This window comes from Artemia franciscana, chromosome 9 (assembly GCF_032884065.1).
Source record: "Artemia franciscana chromosome 9, ASM3288406v1, whole genome shotgun sequence".
Classification (NCBI taxonomy): Eukaryota; Metazoa; Arthropoda; class Branchiopoda; order Anostraca; family Artemiidae; genus Artemia; species Artemia franciscana.
The window spans coordinates 15,102,779-15,127,116 of NC_088871.1; the positions used below are offsets into that span (position 1 = coordinate 15,102,779).

The window sequence follows — 24,338 nt, forward strand, 5'->3', positions numbered from 1 at the left end:
TGCGGTCCATCAACGTCTGGCGAAATAAAACTTTTCATCAAAATAATTCTAAATTAAAAACTAAATCCAAAAAATATCTATTATTGCTAGTGTGTGGCAAGAGTCCTATGATAAAATAAAGACTACTGCATCCGATACCAAATTCATGCGGAATCTTGATGTGTCTAATATTATTGACCCGAACTCGCTGTTCATTAATGAGGATTTAGTGGAATCAATTGAAGAAGGATCTGAGGAGATTTCCGAAATAATTTCCGTGACCGTTGTTCTTCACAATGTCTTTTATCAGAGCAATCGTATGAGAACACTTGTTTTGAATAAAACATATCATCTATAGGGTTGTTCGTGATTCAAGTTCTTTCATAGCTTTAAACAAACAAATTAATCCCGTTGAACCAAAATTTCTACTCTCAGCATACAATCAGTGAACCAAATCATCAATATATCCCAGTAAACACTTCGTCTTTGGATTTCTATCAGTTAAAATTAAGAAGTGAATTAGGTGATCCTTTAGCAATAACAAAAGGTTTGGCTGTGATTCAATGCATTTTTCGTTCCATTCAGTAAGATGGCTAACCGACAAAATACTTTTATTTGTCCTTAAAGTGACTACCAGGTTGATACTCTTAGATCAAGACAATTGGGTCTAGGACTGGATTAATACAGAGGTCGTTCATCAATATAAGGTTATGGTCTTGGCAATTGGTTTGCTAAGTTGTTTTGATCTGCATTACCCCTTGCAAAAAAAATATATTGTACCGGCTACAGGGATTTTGTGTCCACTAAACTACATGATTATGGCTCTAAGAAGAAATTTTAAGAAAGTGTTTCACAAAATCTCAGGCCCGGCACGTGATGCTTCGGCGAGCGATTGAAATTACGACAAAGCAGAAAAGGTTTAAAAAGGTCGGGGAAAACCTCATCACTCATTAGTCTCAACTCAGGTTAGAAGCGAAAAACGTTGCTCTTGACAAAGAAAAAAATAAAACCAAGAGTAAAAATTGTCAGATCGAAAAAGGATTTCTTTTCCTAGAAATTGCTTTATCTCTAAATCTTTTCAGTGCAGAAAACATCAATATAAGTGTAAAACATGGCTACTATGAACAATTTTGTTCACAAGAACCGCTCTCTAAAAATATTCATTTTCAAATTTATTCCTGTGAAGACTTTCATAGATTTGAATTCCACATTTATGGATTTGCATGATATTGTTAAAATATCAAACAATGAAAAACCAAGTGCAGCCGAAGGGTTATCCCATAAAAATTGTGTACTACGCAATTTGTTTAGACAAATCAGAGTCTACATAAATAAAAAGCCGGTGAGCACGAGTAACAATCTTTCAAACTATGCAAGTTAAAAACAATCCATGTTGATGACTCCTATTTCCTATAAGAGATTGAAAGGTTCAGCCATTGGATATGAATATAGAACGAACACAGACGCTACCAATATACTTAGAGATGTGACAACTAAGGATTTGTACTTGGTCGGGAAAACAAAACATGAAATATTTAATATACCACAATGATTGCCTCTCAATGTAAAGATTGATATCAAGCTATAACTTTCTACGTCCAATTTTATTTTGCGAAAAGTAGTTACCACTATACCTGATGTAACAGTCTCACACCTCGGCAATACTTCATGTACGAAAACAACAGGTTATGAGTTCTGTTGCTTTGGTAATTGAAAAATTAAGAACTAGTGGAAAAAATATCAGTCTGGTCGTTCCGCATACAATCACAAATCAGAAACATATTGCTACAGGTTAGTGCACCTACACCGACTCGACATTTAACAATTGTGAAATTTCTTCAAAACTCGCTAAGACTTTTGTAAACAATGGTAGTGCTATTGGATAATTGACAAATTCCCCACATAAATTTTAAGTGTTTGGACTTTCCTCTTTTGTATGTAAAGTAAATAGAATTCCTCTCTACAATTTATCTTTTGATAATCCCTATAGGACCCTCTACAAATTGACAATGCAATCCCTAAATCAAAATGCAAAACTATTTAAAAATGGTATAACGGATGAAATGGTGGCAAAAACTCACGGTATCATTGTATTTGATTAGTCTGGTACTCAAGATATGAGTACTGTCGGAACAGGCACTGTGCGTTTAGAGTGTACCTTTGCCAAGCCATTGACGGGAATTGCATACATCTTGCTAATTCAATTTTGAAACTTATTGGGAAATTACAGCTGATAACAGTGTTCTGTTAGACTTGGCACCATGAAGACAAAGCGAATAATCAATGTGTTCAATTTGGATCCATACATGTCCAACTACAAATCCTATTGCATACCTTCAGATTTCCTCAACCATATTAAAAAAAATTAGCAATAACTTTATCCTTTGTAATAGAAGTCCTTTAACTGTAAAGGCAGAACATTGGCTATTGATCTTTCAAACAGCGACGAATTTCTAATTTTTAGATCCTCTTGGCCTACAGTATGCATTCTAAACAACTCAAATTAAAAACTTTTCTGAGCAAATTGAAAAATCTATTATTCAAAATCGGATGAGAGTACAAAACTTATCAGCCGAAAGCTGTGGTTTTTATGCACTATCAATATTTCATTTTTCAATGTTGTAGATATGCTTAGTGAATTTCTCAGCATTTATGTAGACAATCCTCAATTGAAGAACTTTCTAGTTGAAAATACCCTTTTCTACATGTATAATATAATTTTCAGTACCCTAAGAGTAAAATACTTTTAAAATGTTTGTGAATTTGCTTATTAATAAAACTTGCAAGCAAAAACGAGCCTTCATTCTTTAGATTTCTTGTTCCGAGTTTAGGTAATAATCGGTAATGATAAGTGGCGGCAGCTTATTGGGATTCAACTTGTACTCATCTTGGCATTCAAAGTCAGGGTCATATTTTCTAAAAATATAATGTAAATTCATTTATATTGTGTCACCTTGTAAAGTCAACAATGCTATTTTGATTCACCTTTCAAAATTCACATGTTTCAATTTGGCTTATTTGAAAGTAAAACAGTTCAAAATAGGGATGAAACCTTTTAATTGACAGAGAACAGATATAAAATTATTTAACTGGATATTTCGAACACACATACAGTGTTCATCATCAGCATTAAAACAGATTGATCAGCATCAGCAGTTTTACTGATGATGATGAACACTGTATATGCGTTTGAAATATCCAGTTATATAATTTTACATCTGTTCACTGTCAATTAAAAGGTTTCATCCCTATTTTGAACTGTTTTACTTTCGTTATGGAAAGGCAGTGTGGTCTTTGAAGTTATCTACGGCTTATTTGAAGCTGTCACACATGATATTCTCATATAAAGAATCACTTTCTGTAACAGCCAAATAAAAATCAGTGGGTTTATCATCATAACTGCCATAATTTCAACAGCCATATCGTAAAAACCAAACTCTCTTATTATTCCAGCAATCGAAGCGTAGATCAGGTTGTTCCTCCAAAAACAATTTCATATCACGACGATACAAGTCTGTTAAAAAATATACTGAAATCACCTTTAGGGTTTTTTTCAATCATACTAGGGTAAGCATTTCCCCCTTAATCCTTTTTATCTTAGGGACAATGGGAAAAGAGGAAATTTCTAGTTTAAGAGTTAAAAACATCTTCAAGACAGAAATTACTGTATTTAATTTGCACTGCGTTTTCATCTATGCGGTTTACATGGATTGCATAATCTACACTTTTCATTATTGTTACCGACAATAGTATAATTCTCAAATTATGACCAAAGGCCCAATGTATACAAACATAATGGACATTTGTAAAACATTTTTCAATGTGAACTGTCTCACTTCTAATAAGAAAATGTCTCGCAATCGATAAAAAGAATGTCTTCCAGGCGGATGAGTAATCAAGTGACGTCACAAAACTCGAAATGGCTGTCATAAACAAATTTCTAGGTAGTGCTCAATAGCAAATCCGCAATATCGTTGTGTTTTGTTTCAATTAATAGGTCAATAAATTGAGGAAATGCATCTGGCCCACGACATAAAAGTTTCATATAATAGTCCAAAGACAGAGAATCATTTTTCATTATATCGTTAAGCAATCTTTGAGAGAATATTTTCCTTTGGAAAGATAAGTCTTGAAAATCATTATCTAGAATAAAATATTTTTCCAAAGTCACTAGATTGCGTATGATTTTGTTTCTCAAAACCAAACATTTTTAATCTTGACATTCTCACTACCAATTATGCATGAACAAAGAATTAAGAATGAAAAAATGAAGAACAAACTCGCTCCTGTTTATCTATTGATTTTGATCATTCTCTTAAATATATTTCACTAATACATTTAATCCGTCTTGTAATCTTTGTATATGCATTGTATTCACTTTTGCTACAAAGCATAACTTTTCTTTAAACTTGAATTTGCTCAATGATATTTCATATCTTGCAAACATCTCGTCTCATTCCAGGGTTAGCCGACAACCCGCTGTAATTTCTACTGCTACGTTAGGCACTCTAGGTTTTATTTCACCATTGGTAGCGCCTTCAATATCCAATAGAGTAAAGGCATTCATTACTAAAGAATATACCTAGAACAGTGTCCTCAATGTTGACATGCTGAAATCTTTTTCAATACTGGGGTGAGTGAACTGTAAGATCTAACAAGTCATGTGTAATTGACCTTCAAGGCCTGTTTTTGCTGAAATATAAAGGTCCCCGGAACAAATACAAGTTACGTGAAAATACACCATCCTCAATAGATTTAACAAGTCACGCAACTCCTATTACGTAACAAGCACCTGCATCTTGAAGAAAACATTTGCATAAGTAAATATAATATAAAGGTCCCCGGAACAAATACAAGTTACGTGAAAATACACCATCCTCAATAGATTTAACAAGTCACGCAACTCCTATTACGTAACAAGCACCTGCATCTTGAAGAAAACATTTGCATAAGTAAACAAACATTTTCTATTACGAGTCATACAGATGTACTGTACCATACCTGTGTACTATAGTTTTGTGCAAGACCCAGGTGTGAGTAATAACGTCTTGAGGGACTAGAAGCTCCAATTATGTACCACTTAGGGCTTCCTTTAAAGTCATTATGGCGTCACTACTTTTAAATTTCTGTGTTGTCCTTATATGACTCTCCCTTTCATAAAAACCTTATACGTCAATAATGGGCAACTAGTGCAACTTATAGCCCTTGGTCAAAGGGTCATGAGGGGAGCGGGGTTTATCACACTCAAAGACATGATTACTGGACCTTTCAACTATGCTGAACAAAATGGGTTCAAAATAATAAAGCAGTGGGGAAGAGAGGTTGCTGGTTACCCTCCAAACACTTTTGACCTTCAAATAGGGCACTAGAATGTTCAGTTTTTAATCGAATGATCTCCTTTTAGAGTGCATTCGACAACTCTTCCTATAAGAAGTCCTTTGGTCAGAAAAAAATTCAATGCACCAACATCCATCTTTACTTAGGCAGTGCTTTACTTGCGCAGCCTATGTTGGGAGTTTTACTATTTCTATTTTTGGTGCTTCTGTATAATATGGTACGCATTCGACAATTTGGATCGAGACGATGAGACAATAACCGGTTTTCACGATTTTTTTGCCTGACAATTAGCTTTAGCTCGGTGGAATACTAAATTGCAGCTACATTTCATAATATATTTAGTTGGTATTTTGCTTAGGTTAGGTTAAGCATCTATTATATAGCGTTCTGTGCAGCCCCCCTACCATAATTCTTTGTTTTAGCTTTCAAAATTTTGTTGCTAAGTATTGTATTTTCATCATATTTTGTTTTATTTCATTAGCATTCACCGAACTTCACTTCTCGAGTGTGTACCATATAATACGGAAGTACACTATTTTTAATAGCGAATCATAAACAGGACTAAGAGTCAAGTAGCGATCTTAACCTGTCACGAACATGAAAAAGAGTCATTTGCCACTTCCATCAAAATGTATCAAAACGATACAATTGAAAAACTAAATATTGGATGCATCAAACTGATAAAACAGAAAAGTAAAATAAAGAATTGTAGTAATACTCACAGGGATATCATTTGATTGTAATAAAACATCCAAAGATGGCAGAAGTTCTTCGACGTAATCAATGCAATGAGGTTTTATTTTGAACATATTGTAGATAAACCGTGCCAAAACTCTCTTAGACGAAATTAGAATATTCCACAAATCGAAAGTCCAACAAGAAATATAATCAAGGAAACCATTTTTAATGATGATGTCACGCAGGTCGTAGTTTCCCTTTTCTTCCATGTCATATAAAATTATGTTACCTAACAAATTTAATCAAAGAATAAGTAGCGAAAAAAATGGACCTGAACTGAAAGTTCCCTTGAAATGTGAGAAAATAAATTGAAGCTCGTTTTTCAACTGGTTAATCGTACGAACAGACCCTAAAAATCTGATTTCCGTGCGATTTTACCCTGGAAAAAAAGGGCCGCTAAATCGAGCCAAATTTAAACCACGAATCTGGCCCTTAATGTCCTCGTTTTCCACTCATTTCGGGATTATTTCGATAAATTTCAAACTCAAATTTTGAATTAATCTTTAAAAACAAGAGCTAAGAGCTCATATGGCACTTGTGACGAGGTCTGAAGAGCCAAGAGCTAAGAGCTCATATGGTATGAGCTCTAGCAAAATTCTAAGAATCAATAGATTGCTTTAAAAGGAAAACCCACTCGCAAGTTAAAAATACCTCAATTTGTCTAATTTTTCCTCTCCCTTCAGCCCCCCAGATGTTCGAATCGGGGGAAACGACTTTATCGGGTCAATTTGTACAGCTCCCTGACATTTTCATCGTCCTAGCACGTCCAGAAGCACCAAACTCACCAAAGCACTGAACCCCACCACCTAACTCCGCCAAAGATAGCGGATACGGTCCGGTTATGTCAGTCACCTATCTTGGATTTGTGCTTATTTTTCCCACCAAGTTTCATCCCAATCCCTCCACTCTAAGCATTTTCCAAGATTTTAGGTCCCTCCCCCCCCCAACTTCCCCTCAACCGGATAAGGCCGAGATTTAATATAAGAGCTCTGAAACATAATATCCTTCCAAACATCAAATTTCATCAAAATCCGATCACTCCTTCGTAAGTTAAAAATACCTCATTTTTATAATTTTTCAGAATTAACACCCTCCCCCCACTCCCCAAAGAGAGCGGTTCCGTCCCGGTTACGTCAATCACGTATCTAGGACTTGTGCTTATTTTTACCACCAAGTTTCATCCTGATCCCTCAGCTCTAAGCGTTTTCTAAGAATTTAGGTTCCGCCTCCCCCCTCCAACTTCCCCTTAACCGGATAAGGCCGAGATTTAATATAAGAGCTCTGAAACATGATATCCTTCCAAACATCAAATTTCATCAAGATCCGATCACTCCTTCGTAAGTTAAAAATACCTCATTTTTCTAATTTTTCAGAATTAACCCCCCCCCCCACTCCCCAAAGAGAGCGGATCCGTCCCGGTTACGTCAATCACGTATCTAGGACTTGTGCTTATTTTTACCACCAAGTTTCATCCTGATCCCTCAGCTCTAAGCATTTTCCAAGATTTTAGGTCCCGCCCCACCAACTTCCCCTTAACCGGATAAGGCCGAGATTTAATATAAGAGCTCTGAGACATGATACCCTTCCAAACATCATATTTCATCAAGATCCGATCACTCCTTCGTAAGTTAAAAATACCTCATTTTTCTAATTTGTTAAGAATTACCCCCCCACTCCCCCAAAGAGAGTGGATCCGTTCCGGTTGTGTCAATCACGTATCTAGGACTTGTGCTTATTTTTCCCACCAAGTTTCATCCCGATCCCACCACTCTAAGCGTTTTCCAGGATTTTAGGTCCCCTCCCTCAATTCCCCCCAATGTCACCGGATCCATTCGGGATTTAAAATAAGAGCTCTGAAACATGATATTCCAAACGTCAAATTTCATTAAGATCCGATCACTCCTTGGTAAGTTAAAAATACCTCATTTTTTTCTAATTTTTCAGAATTAACCCCCCCCCAACAGAGCAAATCTGTTCCGGTTATGTCAATAACGTATCTAGATCTTCTTCTTATTTTTCCCACCAAGTTTCATCCTGATCCCTTCACGCTAAGCGTTTTACAAGATTTTAGGTCCCCCCCTCCACCTCCCCCTAATGTCATCGGATCTGGTCGGAATTTAAAATAAGAGATCTGAGACACAATATTCTTCCAAACATCAAATTTCATTAAGATCCGACCACTCCTTCGTAAGTTAAAAATACCTCATTTTTCTAATTTGTTCAGAATTACCCCTCCCCCCTCCAACTCCCACAAAGAGAGCGGATCCGTTCCGGTTATGTCAATCACGTATTTGGGACTTGTGCTTATTTTTCCCACCAAGTTTCATCCCGATCCCTCCACTCTAAGCGTTTTCCAATATTTTCGGCCCCCCTCCCTCAATTCCCCCCAATGTCATCGGATTCAGTCGGGATTCAAAGTAAAAGCTTTGAGACAAGATATCCTTCCGAACTTCAAATTTCATTAAGATCCGATCACTCCTTCGTAAGTTAAAAATACCTCATTTTTTTAATTTTTCTGAATTAACCCCCCCCCAACTCCCCCAAACAGAGCAGATCCGTTCCGGTTATGCCAATACCGTATCTAGGTCTTCTGTTTATTCTCTCCACCAAGTTTCCTCCCGATCCCTCCACTCAAAGCGTTTTCCAAGATTTTAGGTTTCCCCCCTCCAACTTCCCCCAATGTCATCAGATCTGGTCGGGATTTAAAATAAGAGCTCTGAGACACGATATCATTCCGAACATCAAATTTCATCAAGATCCCATCACCCGTTCGTAAGTTTAAAATACTTCATTTTTTCTATTTTTTCCGGTTAATACCAAGTGCCATAAAAAACTAGACTCTGAAAGTTAATTTCTTAATTTCTTCATTTCAATTAATATATAAGACCAAATTACTGAAAAAGCACACAAAGCGAATATACCGAAAGAAAAACCGCCTCTCTTCATCAGTGCGAAAAAAATTACATATTCAAGGAAATGCCGAAGAAAAAACCAAAAAGACAAACGTAGAAAGTCAATGGCAAAAAACAAAAACCAATAAAAAAAAACAATTAAAAGATAAATAAAATTTCAATAAAAGCCAAAAGTTGTAAAAATTAAAACAAAATACCTAACAATCATAAAGTGAGTCTTTTCCCAATATCCGCGATTTGCACAAAATCCAAAGAATTGAATGTCATCGACGGAAACATTGTTCGCTAGTATCCATCGATGACAGTTCTATTTTCAAGACTTTGGACGCTAGCTTTCACTTTCACTCTAGATCTCGAGAAGACAGTTCAAGAATTCAAGACAGTTCAGTTTACAGAAGACAGTTCAAGAACCGAGAAAAAACTGAAGCTTCGCTTATAGCACCATGGCTGACAAAGATTTAAAACATATATACCGGAAGATTCAGTCTGGGAGCATTAAAAGGCCTAGTATTCTTGCAAAGAAGACGGGTGTTTCATTAAAAAGAACATACATTTTCTTAGAAAAAGAAAAATTTTAACATTGCCCTAAGCATTTTAGTAGGACTATATTATATTCTCCTAGGGATATAGCTCTAACAGATATTCTAATGCTAGAAGATAATTTTGTGAAGTTTAATATAATTCAATATCTTTTCATCTATACCTAAGCGTAACTTGTTAGTTCAAACTAGCAATTATTCCCGTCATATCGATACCTTTTCAGTTCAAAAAGTGAACACGACGAAAGTGAAAACTTGAAAAGAACAGAAATTATTCCATATATGAAAGGGGTTGTCCCTCCTCAACACACCACTTTTTATGCTAAAGTTTCACTCTTTGTCATAACTCTACTTTTTAAAACAATAAAAAACTTTAGCGTAAAGAGCGGGACGCTGAAGAGGGGACAACCCCTTTCATACGGAATAATTTCTGTTCGTTCTAAGTTTAAATGTCGCTCCTCATTTGCAGTTATAAAAAACTTGCTTTTTTATTTAATTTCTTAAAGTTTTTGAGTTAATGCATGTTTTGATTTTGGCTCACCGCACACGAACAAACAATTTGCATATTAATTTTTTTTGGCTAAATGGCTTTCGCATATTTTTGATCGGATGATTTTGATAAGAGAAGGGGTGGGGGAGGAGGCCTAGTTGTCCTCCAGTTTTTGGTTACTTAAAAATACAACTAGATTTTCTTATTTTTTTGTGAACGTTTTTGTTAGTAATAAACAAACGTACCTTACGAATTTACTTACGTAACGAACTTCTATATTTGTGTATTTTTATTACGTATATGAGGGGGTTCGCCCCACTCGTCAATACCTCGCTCTTTACACTAAAGCTTGAATTTTATTCCAAATCCTTAAGAATGACCCCTGAGTCACATAGGCCGTAGAATAAATAGTTGAAATTACTAAAAATATTTTAGCCTAAAGAGCAAGGTATTGTGGAGGAGACGGACCCCCTTATATACGAAATATTTTACGTTCGTTTTAAGTTTTAATACTGCTCCATATTTCCAGTTGAAAAAAAAATCATTTATTTTCTCAGTTGTTTTTTTAATAATGTAGAAAATCCTGCACCTCCTTCATGGAATTCTCTTCCCTCGTGATGAATTCCTCCAAGGAAAGATCCTCCCACGCATCCCCTTCCCCCCGATCCCAACCCACCCCAACGCAAAAAAAGTCCACCTGAAAACGCATGTACACTTCATAATAGCCATTACTATATGTAAACAATGGTCAAAGTTTGTAAATTGCAGCCCCTCCCCCGAGGACTTTAGGGGATTAAGTCGTCCCCAAATCCATGGTTATTAGGTTTTCGACTAAGCTAAACAGAATGGCTATCTCAAAATTTGTATCCAGTGACTTTGGGGAAAAACGCACGTGGGAGGAGCCTAAATGCCCTCCAGTTTTTTGGTAAGTTAAAAAGGGAACTAGAACTTATAATTTCCGTCAGAAGGAGCCCTCTCGCGATATTCTAGTACCATTGGGTCGATACGATCACCCCTGGGGAAAAAAACAACATCAAAAACAAACAAACAAATAAACATGCATCGGTGATCAGTCTTCTGGCAAAAACTTCCAAATTTGTGCAAATACTGTTTTTGTGAAACGCTGAATATGATGGTGTGATTTTTGTTATGATTCTATTACTTTTAGGGGGTGTTTCCCCATATTTTCTAAAATAAGGCAAATTTTCTCAGGCTCGTAACTTTTAATGAGTAAGACTAAACTTGATGAAATTTATATATTTAAAATCAGCATTAAAGCGTGAAATGCAATTCTTTTGCTGTAAATATTGGCATCACAATCCCGTTTTTATGGCACTTGGTATTAACCAAGTGACATATAGCAATCCCCAATTCTGTCGGTCTGTCTGTCGGTCTGTCGGTCCCGGTTTTGCTACTTTAGGCACTTCCAGGTAAGCTAGGACGATGAAATTTGGCAAGCGTATCAGGGACCGGACCAGATTTAATTAGAAATAGTTGTTTTCCCGATTTGACCATCTGGGGGGGAGTGGGGGCCCGGTTAATTCGCAAAGAATAGAAAAAATGAAGTATTTTTAACTTATCAGCGGGTATTTGGATCTTAATGAAATTTGATGTTTGGAATGATATTGTGCCTTAGAGCTCTTATTTTAAATCCCGACCGGATCTGATGACACTGGGGGGAGTTGGAGGGGGAAAACCTAAAGTCCCGGTTTTGCTACTTTAGGCACTTCCAGGTAAGCTAGGACGATGAAATTTGGCAAGCGTATCAGGGACCGGACCAAATTAAATTAGAAATAGTCGTTTTCCCGATTTGACCATCTGGGGGGGGGAGTAGGGGCCGGTTAATTCGGAAAAATAGAAAAAATGAAGTATTTTTAACTTATGAGTGGGTGATTGGATCTTAATGAAATTTGATGTTTGGAATGATATTGTGTCTCAGAGCTCTTATTTTAAATCCCGACTGGGTCTGATGACATTGGGGGGAGTTGGAGGGGGGGGACCTAAAATCTTGGAAAACACTTAGAGTAGAGGGATCGGGATGAAACTTGATGGGAAAAATAAGCGCAAGTCCTAGATACATGATTGACATGATCGGAACTTATTTGCTCTCTTTGGGGTAGTTTGGGGGGGGGAGTAAGTCTTAAAAATTAGAAAAATGAGGTATTTTCAACTTACGAACGGGTGATCGGATCTCAATGAAATTTGATGTTTAGAAGGATATCGTGTCTTAGAGCTCTTATTTTAAATCCCGACCGGATCTGGTGATGCGGGCGGGGAGTTGGGAGGGGGGAACCTAAAACTTGGAAAACACTTAGAGTGGAGGGATCGGGATGAAACATGGTGGGAAAAATAAACACGAGTCCTAGATAGATGATTGACATAAACGGAACGGATCCGCTCTCTTTTGGGTAGTTGGGGGGGGGGGGGGGTTAATTCTGAAAAATTAGAAAAAATGAGGTATTTTTAACTTACGAACGGGTGATTGGATCTCCATGAAATTTGATTTTTAGAAGGATATCGTGGCTCAAAGCTCTTATTTTAAATCCTGACCGGATCTGGTGACATTGGGGGAAGTTTGGGGTGGGGAGACCCAAAATGATGGGAAACGCTTAGATTGGAGGGATTTGGATGAAACTTGGTTGGAAAAATAAGCAAAAGTCTTGCATACGTAATTTACATAATTGGAACGGATCCGCTCAATTGCGGGGGGGGGGGTAATTCTGAAAAATAAGAAAAATAACGTATATTTAATTTATGAAGGAGTGATCGGATCTTCATGAAACTTCATATTTAGAAGGACCTCGTAACTCCGATATCTTATTTTAAATCTCAACCGGATCAAACGTAATTGGGGGGGGGGCAGTTGGGGGGACCGGAAATCTTAGAAAATACTTAAAGCGGTGAGATCAGGATGAAACTGGATGGGAAGAATAGAAACCTGTCTAAGATACGTGACTGACATAACTGGACCGGATCTGCTCTCTTTGGTGGAATTGGGAGGGGGGAGGCAATTTTGAAAATTGAGGTATTTGTAACTTACGAAAGGGTGACCAGATCTTAATGAAATTTGATATTTAGAAGGATCTTGTGCTATAAAGTTCTAATTTCAAATTCCGACCAGATCCTGTGACATTCGGGGGAGTTGGAAGGGCGGATCCGCTCTCTTTGGGGGAGTGGGGGCGAGGGTTAATTCTGAAAGATTATAAAAATGAGGTATTTCATTAGGTTCTTTAGGATTCTTTAGGTTTTGACCTTCTCACAAGTACCAAATTAGCTCTTGGCTCTTCCAACCTCGTACCATATGAGCTCTCGGCTCTTCCGACCTCGTCACAAGTGCCATATGAGCTCTTAGCTCTTGTTTAGAGTTTCGGTTACTATTGAGCCGGGTGAAGCTTATTAATGTAATATGCATTTTCGTTTTTCGGGGGCTGAATATTCATTTGTGGACTTGCGTAGCTCATTGTTGGAAATCAAAGTAAAAATTTCCAAATCTGAAAGGCTTATTAGAGCTCAAGAAGGGAATGGCTTTGAAAATGGTATCATTGACGCTATATGGTCAAATATGCATATATACATAGATGATGAGATTATATCAAACAGAAATAATTTAGTCGCCTACAAATCCATGGTTTCTAGGGATCTATTAACTCCTTTTGCTGTGAAAGGGAGACGTTGGATCATCCTTAGAATATTATCTAAAAGTTAAAGAGCCATCTAAATCAAACGGTGTGGTTCATTTAGTTGGTTGCATTAACTATTATTTCTTTTACATTTCCCAATTTTTGCCGCTTGGTGTAAAAGTTGATGTCAAGCTTTTTCCCTCTCCAAGTGCATTTCTTTTGAGAAAAGGTAATATTACTTCCCCTGACGCAAATATTTCTAAAAAATAAATACAAAATAATAACGAAGGTTTGTTAAATATAGTGATTAATTCGGAAGTTCATTATTTTGTGAATGACCCGAAAGTCAATTATTTGTTTTGTGTAATTATTTTAGTTTCAATTTTAATCCTTTAGTATTTCTAATGGTGACAATCGCTGTATAAGAGATCAAAATATCTACACTTTAGTACCAGTTTCCACTGTCGAAATAAATGGATTCATCTCCATTAGAGCGTTTATTTATCTGTCATTGAAAGGCAGTGAGGTATGAAAAAGAATACCTAATTTAAGGTGTTAAGTCGATAATACGTCGTATATATGGGCAAATGAGACCGACCAAGTCTACAACTATAAGCTCAACATTTCTTTTGCAATTAAAAGATTCTGCCCCATTCATTGGAAATTGATGTTACAGTTAGGCAAGATAAAAGAAAAAATTTACATTAAGAATTTGAATGAGCCTTGTTATTGAACTCTCTCTGAAAATAATCTAGTGAATAATCCGGAAGTTCACTATTTTGTGAATGACCCAAAAAGTTATTTATTTTGTTTTGTATACATATGTTAGTTTCAATTTTAATGCCTTAATGTTTTTACTGATGAAGATCGCTGTATATGTGATCAAAATATCTAGACTTTTGTACCTGTTTTCACTGTCTAAATGAATGGATTTATCCCCATTTGAACATTTTTTTGTTCAAACAATCATGAGAAATGACCCCTAGCCTTCCCCTCATTGCTTGACCCTTCTGTTCCCTAAAAAAAACTGTTTGACGATACTTTATTTCCTCACATATAAAATTCCAAAAAATATTCTTAAAATAGGTTAAAAAATTATTTTGCGATAGACCCTAAATTATTTTGGCAGACAAAATCCAATGATGTTCAAATGAAATTGATCATGTTTCTTCCATGTCAAAAATTGAAATAATCAAACAATTGTCTTTCTCGAAGATCTTTTTCTTGTTTCATTCAGTCTCTTTAGAATTTTTATAAGGTTTTAATGTTTTATTATTATTATTTAAAGAAAACTTAAAATAAAAAGAAGTTTTTACAAAAAAAGTAAAGAGTCATGTTGAACTCAGCACCAGAAGATCTTAATTTATATTAAAACTCATAACAATCAGAAATTAAAATTGAAAAATAAATGAAACCCAAAACTAAAGAAATTAAAATTAACAATCAGTGCAAACTTAAACATAACAGGTACAAATTTAAATCACTGAATAAATCTTAAATAGTTTCAATATTTGTATAATTTTTTCTGCAGACGTACTTCATGTGCAAGGAGCGGTGTTGTGAACTTTGGAAGTTTATAGCATGCAATTGGAAATCAAAAGTTTTGTGCCGTTTTTAAAAGCCAAATGTAATGGGATGGCAACAACATCCCCCACCCACTCCTCACACACTCTTTTCTCCAAATGCATCTGATCAAAATTCTGCTACTATGTCCAAAAGAGCTAAAGGTGCAATAATTAAAATAATTATACCTCTGGGGTCGACAGAGCCTTCCACTACCCCCAAGGCAAGGGATGTAAGTTATGCAAGCTGCCCATTGTCAATATATAAGGTTTTTCGAAGGGGTAATAGTATAGACCTTGGAAAAGGCTCATTCGATTTAAATCGAAAGTTCTAGCTCCATTTTAATAGTCAAGAGCAATCATACCGTAAGCAGCACTCCCCTCCGGCCCATTTTTCTAAATTCTTCCAATTGAAATTTTGAGTTGACATTTTTCTTAAAATCCTCCAAATGCCAAATAACTATGGTTTCATGTTTGCCTCCCCCCCCCACTTTATCCCTAAGGGAAACGGCTGTAAGTTATACTAGTAGCCCATCTTTAGCAAATAAATATTTTATGGGATGCGTGGTCGCAAGAACTTAGGAAGAAGTTAGTTGAATCTGAAATCGAAATCTAAGAGCCGAAAATAATCAAAGGGTTACAAGCCCCCCCCCCTCCTTGTGCGTTTTTTCCTGAAATATATCTAATCAAAATTTAAATAGTCATTTTGTTCAAAATAGTCCGTAATTCAAATTAGCCCCGGGCAAGGGTTGTAACTTGTGTAAGTTGCCCATTATTAACATATATGGTTTTTGTGGAAGGGGTGGTCGTAAGAAATCTTTATTGTTACTTTGATTCTTGGATTTGTGATTTTATTAACATATAACGTTAATACTTCGGTTTCCGGGTAAGGTTTGTAAGTTGGGCGAGTTACTTATTGTTACTTTGATACTTTGTTTGTTTTGATACCTCGTTTACTTTGATACTTTCTTTATTTTGATACTTGTTACTTTGATATTGTTACTTGATGAAAGTTTGATGTTGAAAAAAAAAAATTAATGAGTAATTATTTAAAAACTTGAAAGTATTTGGAACCAAAATGAACAAAATTAATAATAAAAAAAAAATTCAAAAAGAAGTTCTTCAAAAAAAGTAAAGATCATATCAAGCAAGATCAGCTGATACAAAAACCTATTTAAATTATAACTCAAAACAACTCGAAATTACTATTAAAACTAAATGAAACCAAAAACGAAAATATATTAAATAAACAATCATAGAAAACAAATTTCAAATAAATAACTCATGGTAAACAAACATACAACAGGTACTAATATAAATGAATATATAAATCTTATAACGAGTAAAACTGAAATCTAATATGCAAATCTAGCTTGAAACGAAATAAAAAATCTTTTACTAAAATAAAATAAATAAAACCGAAAAAAAAATCATAACAAACAAACATACAAAATGGAACTAATATAAATGAATGGATAAATCTTAAAAGGAGTAAAACTTAAATTGATATACAAATCAAGGTTAAAACGATCAAAAATCACTACAAATAAGCGTTTGGGCACTACCTCCTTCCCTACTTATTAAAGTCTAAAATCTACTGTGTCAAAGAAACTCCACTAAAAACTAATTATTTTACAAGTATTTTCTTTTGTACTTATTATAACATTGAAAATAAACATCCGGTTGAAATTAAATTTTGAAATGATGAGCTTTTAGCAATTAATACCATTAAATTAAGTTTAATTTTATTATTTCTTTCTAAGACTGTTCAAGACAAATATAGTTTCATTACAAACGAGAGTTTTGCTACTGGCCCATTCCCTAGCTGTAAAAGTCTGTGGCATTGGCGCTTCACTGTAAACGAATATTATTCCAATTATTTTCTTTTTCAGCTATTACAGCATTGAAAATAAAAATAAAAAATACAGCAAAATAAAATCTTGAACTGATGAGCTTTCAACAATTAATATCATTATATATCAAACAATCAGTTTCATTTTATTAGTTATTTCCAAGACTGTTCAAGACATATATATAGTTTTCAGTAAAGCGCCAATGGCACATTATATTTTAGACTTTTACAGTTAGGGGAGGAGGCAGTTTTGTTCGTTTTATGCTTAATTTACATTATCAATTTAAGTTTTACTCGTTTCAAGATTTATTTATTCATTTATATTAGTACCTGTTGTATGTTTACTTGCTATGAATGCTCATTTAATATCTGTTCGTTTTGAATTTGATTTATAATTTAATATTAAAAAAATTGTTTTTCGTTGCAAGCTTGATTTACATATTAGATTTTAGTTTTACTTGTCTTAGGATTATTTATTCATTTATATTAATACCTGTTGAACGCTTTTTTTCTGTGATTGTTTATTTAATTTCTGTTCGTTTACGTTTTTATTTATTCTTTAATAGTAAAAGATTTTTTTTCTGTTTTAAGCTTGATTTGCATATTAGACTTCAGTTTTACTCGTTTTAAGATTTATTTCTTTATATTAGTACATGTTGTACATTTGTTTACTGTAATTATTTAATTAATTTTTGTTTTCTATGATTCTTTATCTAGTTTCTTTTCGTTTATTCTTTAACAGTAATTTATGGTTATTTTGAGTTCTTTTTTTAATAGGTTTTGTATATGCTGATCTTAGGTTTGTATGACCCTTTTTTTTTCTTCTTTTTTTTTGAAGAACTTGTTTTTGGATTTTTTTTTTTTTTTTTACTAATAACTAGAAAAATAGACCCCTTTACATCATCACTAATACCAAGACCAGACTTTCTATTAATTTTGTTACATCACCAGTGACAAAAGCACCTAATCACTGTTAGTAGCACAAACATTTATATCAGAAATCCTTCAAATTCACTTAGTATTGATTTCACTACATCATTAAAGCTTGATAGTTAATTTCATATTAATAAATAATTTGTTAATTTTCAATTAGTTAAGCTAATAACTGGATAATGTAAAAAGCTAATAGTTTAAATTTAATGGTTTGAAGCTAATAAAAAACTAATACTATACTGGCAATTCCACAATATGAAGAGTAAATATTTTCTAAAAATAAAAACAAAAATAATTATACCTGTATAGGTTTATACTTGTACACATTCACTGTACCCAAATATAGAGCTGTCTACACATTACACCTTCACTTCTAATTTACTTTAATTTCAGCTTTTACTTAATTTTAAATATAGTTCCAGAATCATTAAAGGGGTGAAAAGTAGCATAATTTAGTTAATGGTTTAGTCAAACAGTTCGTGGTAACGAACTGTAGTAAGGAGCGACCCGGCTCAATAGTAACCAAAACTCTAAAAAATTGAATTTTGATATCAATAGCTACACCAAAAGAATCGCATTTTAATGCTGATTTTAAATATATAAGTTTCATCAAGTTTAGTCTTACCCATCAAAAGTTACGAGCCTGAGAAAATTTGCCTTATTTAAGAAAATAGGGGGAAACACCCCCTAAAAGTCATATAATCTTAACGAAAATCACACCATCAGATTCAGCGTATCAGAGAACCCTACTGTAGAAGTTTCAAGCTCCTATCTACAAAAATGTGGAATTTTGTATTTTTTGCCAGAAGACAAATCACGGGTGCGTTTTTTTTTTTTTTTTTTTTTTTTTTTTTTTTTTTTTTTTTTTTTTTTTTTTTTTTTTTTTTTCAGGGGTCATCGTATCGACCAAGTGGTCCTAGAATGTCGCAAGAGGGCTCATTCTAACGGAAATGAAAAGTTCTAGTGCCCTTTTTAAGTGACCAAAAAAATTGGAGGGCATCTAGGCCCCCTCCCACGCTCATTTTTTTCCCAATGTCAACGGATCAAAATTTTGAGATAGCCATTTTGTTCAGCATAGTCGAAAACCATAATAACTATGTATTTGGGGATGATTTACTCCACCACAATCCCTGGGGGAGGGGCTGCAAGTTACAAACTTTGACCAGTGTTTACATATAGTAATGATTATTGGGAAGTGTACAGACGTTTTCAGGGGGATTTTATTTTGTTTGGGGGGTGGGGCTGAGGTGAGGGGGCTATGTTGGAGGATCTTTCCTTGGAGGAATCTGTCATGGGGGTAGAAAAATTCAAGGAAAAGGGCGCATGATTTTCTAGCATTACAATTAGAAAACAATGAAAAATAAACATGAAAACGCTTTTCAAATGAAAGGAAGGAGTAGCATTGAAACTTAAAACGAACAGAGATTATAACGCATATGAGGGGTTCTAAAAATACTTTAGCGTAAAGAGCGAGGTATTTAGGAGGAGATAAATACCTCGCTCTTTATGCTAAAGTATTTTTAGTAATTTCAACTATTTTTTCTACAGCCTTTCTGATTCAGGGGTCATTCTTAAAGAATTAGGACAAAACTTAAGATTTAGTGTAAAGAGCGAGGTATTAACGAGGATACAAACCCTCTTGTATACATAATAAAAATATAAGATTATGAAAGTTTGTTACATAAGTTGCTAATTTATAAGTTACGTATAATTTTTACTAATAAAAACGTTCGTTAAAAATTAAAAGTTCTAGTTGCCTTTTTAAGCAACCGAAAAATTGGAGGGCAACTAGGCCTCCTTCTCCACCCCTTATTTCTCAAAATCGTCTGATCAAAACTAAGAGAAAGCCATTTAGCCAAAAAAAGAATTAATATACAAATTTCATTTTAATAATTTATGTGCGGAGAGCCAAAACCAAACATGCATTAATTCAAAAACGTTCAGAAATTAAATAAAAAAAAACTGATTTTTTTAGCTGAAAGTAAGGAGCGACATTAAAACTTAAAACGAACAGAAATTACTCCGTATACAAAATGGTTTGTCCCCTCCGCAATCCCTCGCTCTTTACGCTAAAGTTTGATTCTTTGTCACAATTCTACTTTTTAAAACAATTAAAAACTTGACTCTTTGCCACAATTCTGCTTTTTAAAACAATTAAAAGCTATAAGTGAAGAGCGAGGCATTGCGGAGGGGACAAACCATTTTATATACGGAGCAATTTCTGTTCGTTTTAAGTTTTAATGTCGCTCCTTACTTTCAGCTAAAAAAATTAGTTTTTTTTTATTTAATAACTAGTAGCATTGAACATTAAAGAGACAACAAGTAACATTGAACAACAAAATAATATTTTAAAATAATTTTAATATTTTGAAATTAAAAATAAAAATTAATAGCTAGATTAGTTAGTTAGTTTTAATCCAACTATTAATTTAGTTGAGTAATTTTTTTACTAGGTTAAAACCTAAGTAAAATCAGATTCATTTCAATCGTTAATATTTAAGTAAAATCTAAACGTGTCCATTTTAAAAAGCTTTTTTTTCAAAAAAAATTCTATGAATAATAAACCAAGACGGATAAAAAAAAAGACTTAAAAGCCAAATTTACTAAATTAAATTGGCAATTGTTAATTAAATTACAGAATTTGTGAAATTAAATTAGCCAAAATTACCTAGTATCAAAACTGCTTTTTCCCAAATCATAGGGGTTGAAGATTTAACGAATTCAACGAGCACAGGTATCCACATCCAACAACATATTTGACGAAACCTGGATAGAAACTGGTTAAATTTGAAAGTGCCCAAAGTGCTTCAAATCGGAGGTTTGGGCTAAAAAATAAAACCTGTTAAAACCAAATAAAATTAATATAGAATAGAATATATTTATTCACTACAATAGCCGGAGCTAGCATTAGCACGTCATGACAAAAATAATTTATACCTTCAAAAACACTCACAGGAGAATTTAAACAAACATTATATTAATCAAACACATATTAATCAAACATTAAATATTAGTCGTGTCAATATTATTAAAATGACGGGTAAAATATGGGACAAATGATTTACGAAATCTCTCAGTACTATAGGCTGAGCAAGTCAGTAACTGTGGACAATTCTTTTTTATTTGTCGGAGTCTAGTAACTGGTCCTTCAGTTGGTGGGATCTCAAGGTTGGGTAGTAGACGACAATGAGTTGGGGAATTCAAACAATTTAGTCCAAATCTATATGTTAAGCCATGTCTACGACTATCAAGTTAGTCCAAATTGAGTTGTTTCAGTGCATCCTCGTAAGTTCAGTAGTTTTGTCCAAGTATAATTTTTATAGCTCTTTTTTGTATCGTCTCAAGTCAATCTGTTTGAGTCAAGTCAAGTCTATCTATCAATATATACAAAGAGCCAACTGAATTTATAATCCATTCTTATGGTAAATAATTTAATATCTGAACTGATTGTCCAAAGAGCAGTGGCAGATACAGGTGGGGTAGCGGGGGGGCGTCCAAATCCCTAAGGTAGTGGCAGATTGTGAGTAAGGGTTGGAAAAGCTTGCTACGGTTGGAACTAACACTTCATTAAAAAAAATAACAAGTTTTTTGTAAATGTTTTTAATATTTGAGTTATAAATAAGATTGTTAAGACTGTTTGTTTTTCCAACAAGCTAGAAACAACATCGCAGTTAAAAGTATTCAATATATTGCCTAATATATTGCAATAGGCAATAACGCATATTGCCTAAAAGGTTTCAATTAAATTTAGATTTATCACGAGAATCTGTCCATATTACCACAGCAGCCAACTACGAGGTAAAAATCTTCATTTTGCATTAAAAAGAAGGGGAAAGTTAAAATCATAACTTTTTTTAAGAAGTCAAAATTATATTTTAGGATTGTGCTGTCACAAGAGGGCTGAAAACATAAAATTTAAACTACTTTTTACTGTCAAAGATTTGTTTTCGAGTCTTGCTACGGCACATAGGCGAAGAAATCAATATCATTACTTTTTTGGCTGTCATAAAATTTGGGTTTACTTTCTTGCGAAGCAGAGTAGTTTTTACAACATTGTTGTTTTTTGGGGGGCATTTCTAACATATAAAGTAAATACATGCGAAGTGCAAAGATATTACTAATTTACACTTCAGATTTCGATTAGCAAAATCTCTTACTTAATGCTAAATCTGAGTCAAATTTTCAATTTTTATTTTTGTACTCAACAGATAGATCGGGATTTAAACTTTGAACTAAACATCTGAAAATCTTAAGATTAAAAAAAAATTAATTAGAAATTTACCACAGCTTGAAACCCTGAGAATTTAACAGCATGAGTCACCAATCTATACCTATCAAATACAAAAATAACAAACACATAATTATTTACTTTTGTAAGGAGTATTTGGAATCATATACTAAGTTTGAAGCGCATGCCTACATGCATTTTTATTAGAGTTCACATTTTTCTGGATGAACAGATCTGGATATAATTTAGGATGAATAGAAGTGGAAATACTCACGAAGAACTCTAAACTAATAGGACTCTGTACTGACAGGACTAGTCATTATAAACGTTAACCAAAATGTTGAGGTAGAAATCGACCGTGTAATATATAATATATATGGCGGAAGTAGAAAGAGAAAAATAGAGGAATTTTGATTAGTAAATTTTTGAAATTTTTCAAAGTTGACATTGTTTAGTAAAACACCATTTTTAAAAAGAAATACTGGTTGGTTAATGTTTTATTACCTATGCTTGAAACCCTTGTTTTAAATATCTTAATTAATCGTTTTAGAACCCTGTTTTAAATGTAAAAATAAAACACAAGTTTGAAGCTTAGCAGAAATCGTTGTTAGAAATCGGACTTGCGGTAATAATCAAGTCTTTGAATATACCACAGAATGAGAAGACATTAAATTGCGTAAAGAGCAAAACTGGTAATTGCAAAAATATCTGTAAATATTTTAACAAGGGATTAGAACAATTCAAAACCTTAAAAGAGAAAAAAAAGATTGAACCTTAGTAGAAATCGTTGTTAGAAATCAAAATTGCGTAAAAATCAAATATCTTTGAATAGACAACAGTATGAAAAAACATTAAATTGCGTAAAGACCAAACTGGTAAGTGCAAAAATATTTGTAAATATTTTAACAAGGGATTACAACAATTCAAAAACCTTTAAAAAAAATCCAAAAGCTTCAAACTTGGTAGAAATCGTTGTTACAAAAACATCATTACCGAATTTCATTTCTTCTAAGCATAAGAAATGTCTTTTTAAGACATGATTAAATAAAAAAAACTAGTTTTTTTTAACTGAAAGTAAGGAGCAACATTAAAACTTAAAACGGACAGAAATTACTCCGCATTTGAAAGGGCTTTTTCCCGCTCAACGCCCCGCTCTTTACGCTAAAGTTTGACTCTTTCTCTTAAATCTACTTTTCAAAACAGTAAAAACTTTAGCGTAAAGAGCGGGGCGTTGAGGAGGAAAAGCCCCTTTCATATACGGAGTAATTTCTGTTCGTTTTAAGTTTTAATATTGCTCCTTACTTTCAGTTTATGTAGTTTCTGAACGTTTTTGAATGAATATATATTTTGATTTTGGCTCTCCGCACATAAATAATTAAAACGAAATTTGTATATTTTTTTTTTTTTGCTAAATGGCTTTTTCATAGTTTTAATCGGAATATTTTGATAAAAAGGAGCGGGGGAGGAGGCCCAGTTGCCCTCCAATTTTTGGGTTACTTAAAAAAGCAACTAGAAATTTTAATTTTTTACCAACGTTTTCATTAGTAAAAATTATATATAACTTAAGAATTAAGATTAACGAACTCCTATATTCGTATGTTTTTATTACATACTAGCTGTTGGGGTGGCGCTTCGCGCCACCCCAACACCTAGTTGGTGGGGGCGCTTCGCGCCCCTCCAAGCCCCCCTGCGCGCGTAAGTCGTTACGCGCCATTTTAGTTACGCGCCATTATAGTTGTGTCCCTATGTCCCACCTGTGAATATAAATATATATATATATATATATATATATATATATATATATATATATATATATATATATATATATTGTGCATAATGATTGTCTGTGCATAATGATTGCCCTTGAGCTTTGTTGATGATGATTGCTAATCGACCATTCCCTGTGTCGCCATCGTCATTTATATATCCCCCTGTGCCCCCCGGCGTCCCCTTTTTAGTTTTGTCCCTGTGTCCCGGTCGTCATTTATATTCCCTGTGTCCCGGTCGTCATTTGTGTCCCGGTGTCCCAGTCTGTGATTTCTCTTTGAGTGTCCCGGGCGTCATTTATATTCCTTGTGTCCCGGTGTCCAGGTCGTCATTTATATCCCCCTGTGCCCCCCGGCGTCCCCGTTGTAGTTGTGTCCCTGT

General features: G+C 34.1%; 1 protein-coding gene across 3 annotated transcripts in view; it reads right to left on the reverse strand.

The window, feature by feature from the left end:
- Positions 1–24,338, reverse strand: part of LOC136031048 (importin subunit alpha-4-like) — a 149,275-nt gene that overhangs the window by 72,303 nt on the left and 52,634 nt on the right. For all 3 annotated transcript variants that reach the window (XM_065710256.1, XM_065710258.1, XM_065710257.1), the window contains 2 exons: positions 20,631–20,787; positions 6,039–6,283 (listed from right to left, as the gene is read on the reverse strand). In XM_065710256.1, coding sequence (XP_065566328.1) covers positions 6,039–6,283; positions 20,631–20,706 — 321 coding nt within the window. In that variant the 5' untranslated portion in view covers positions 20,707–20,787. The remainder of the gene's footprint in view (positions 1–6,038; positions 6,284–20,630; positions 20,788–24,338) is intronic.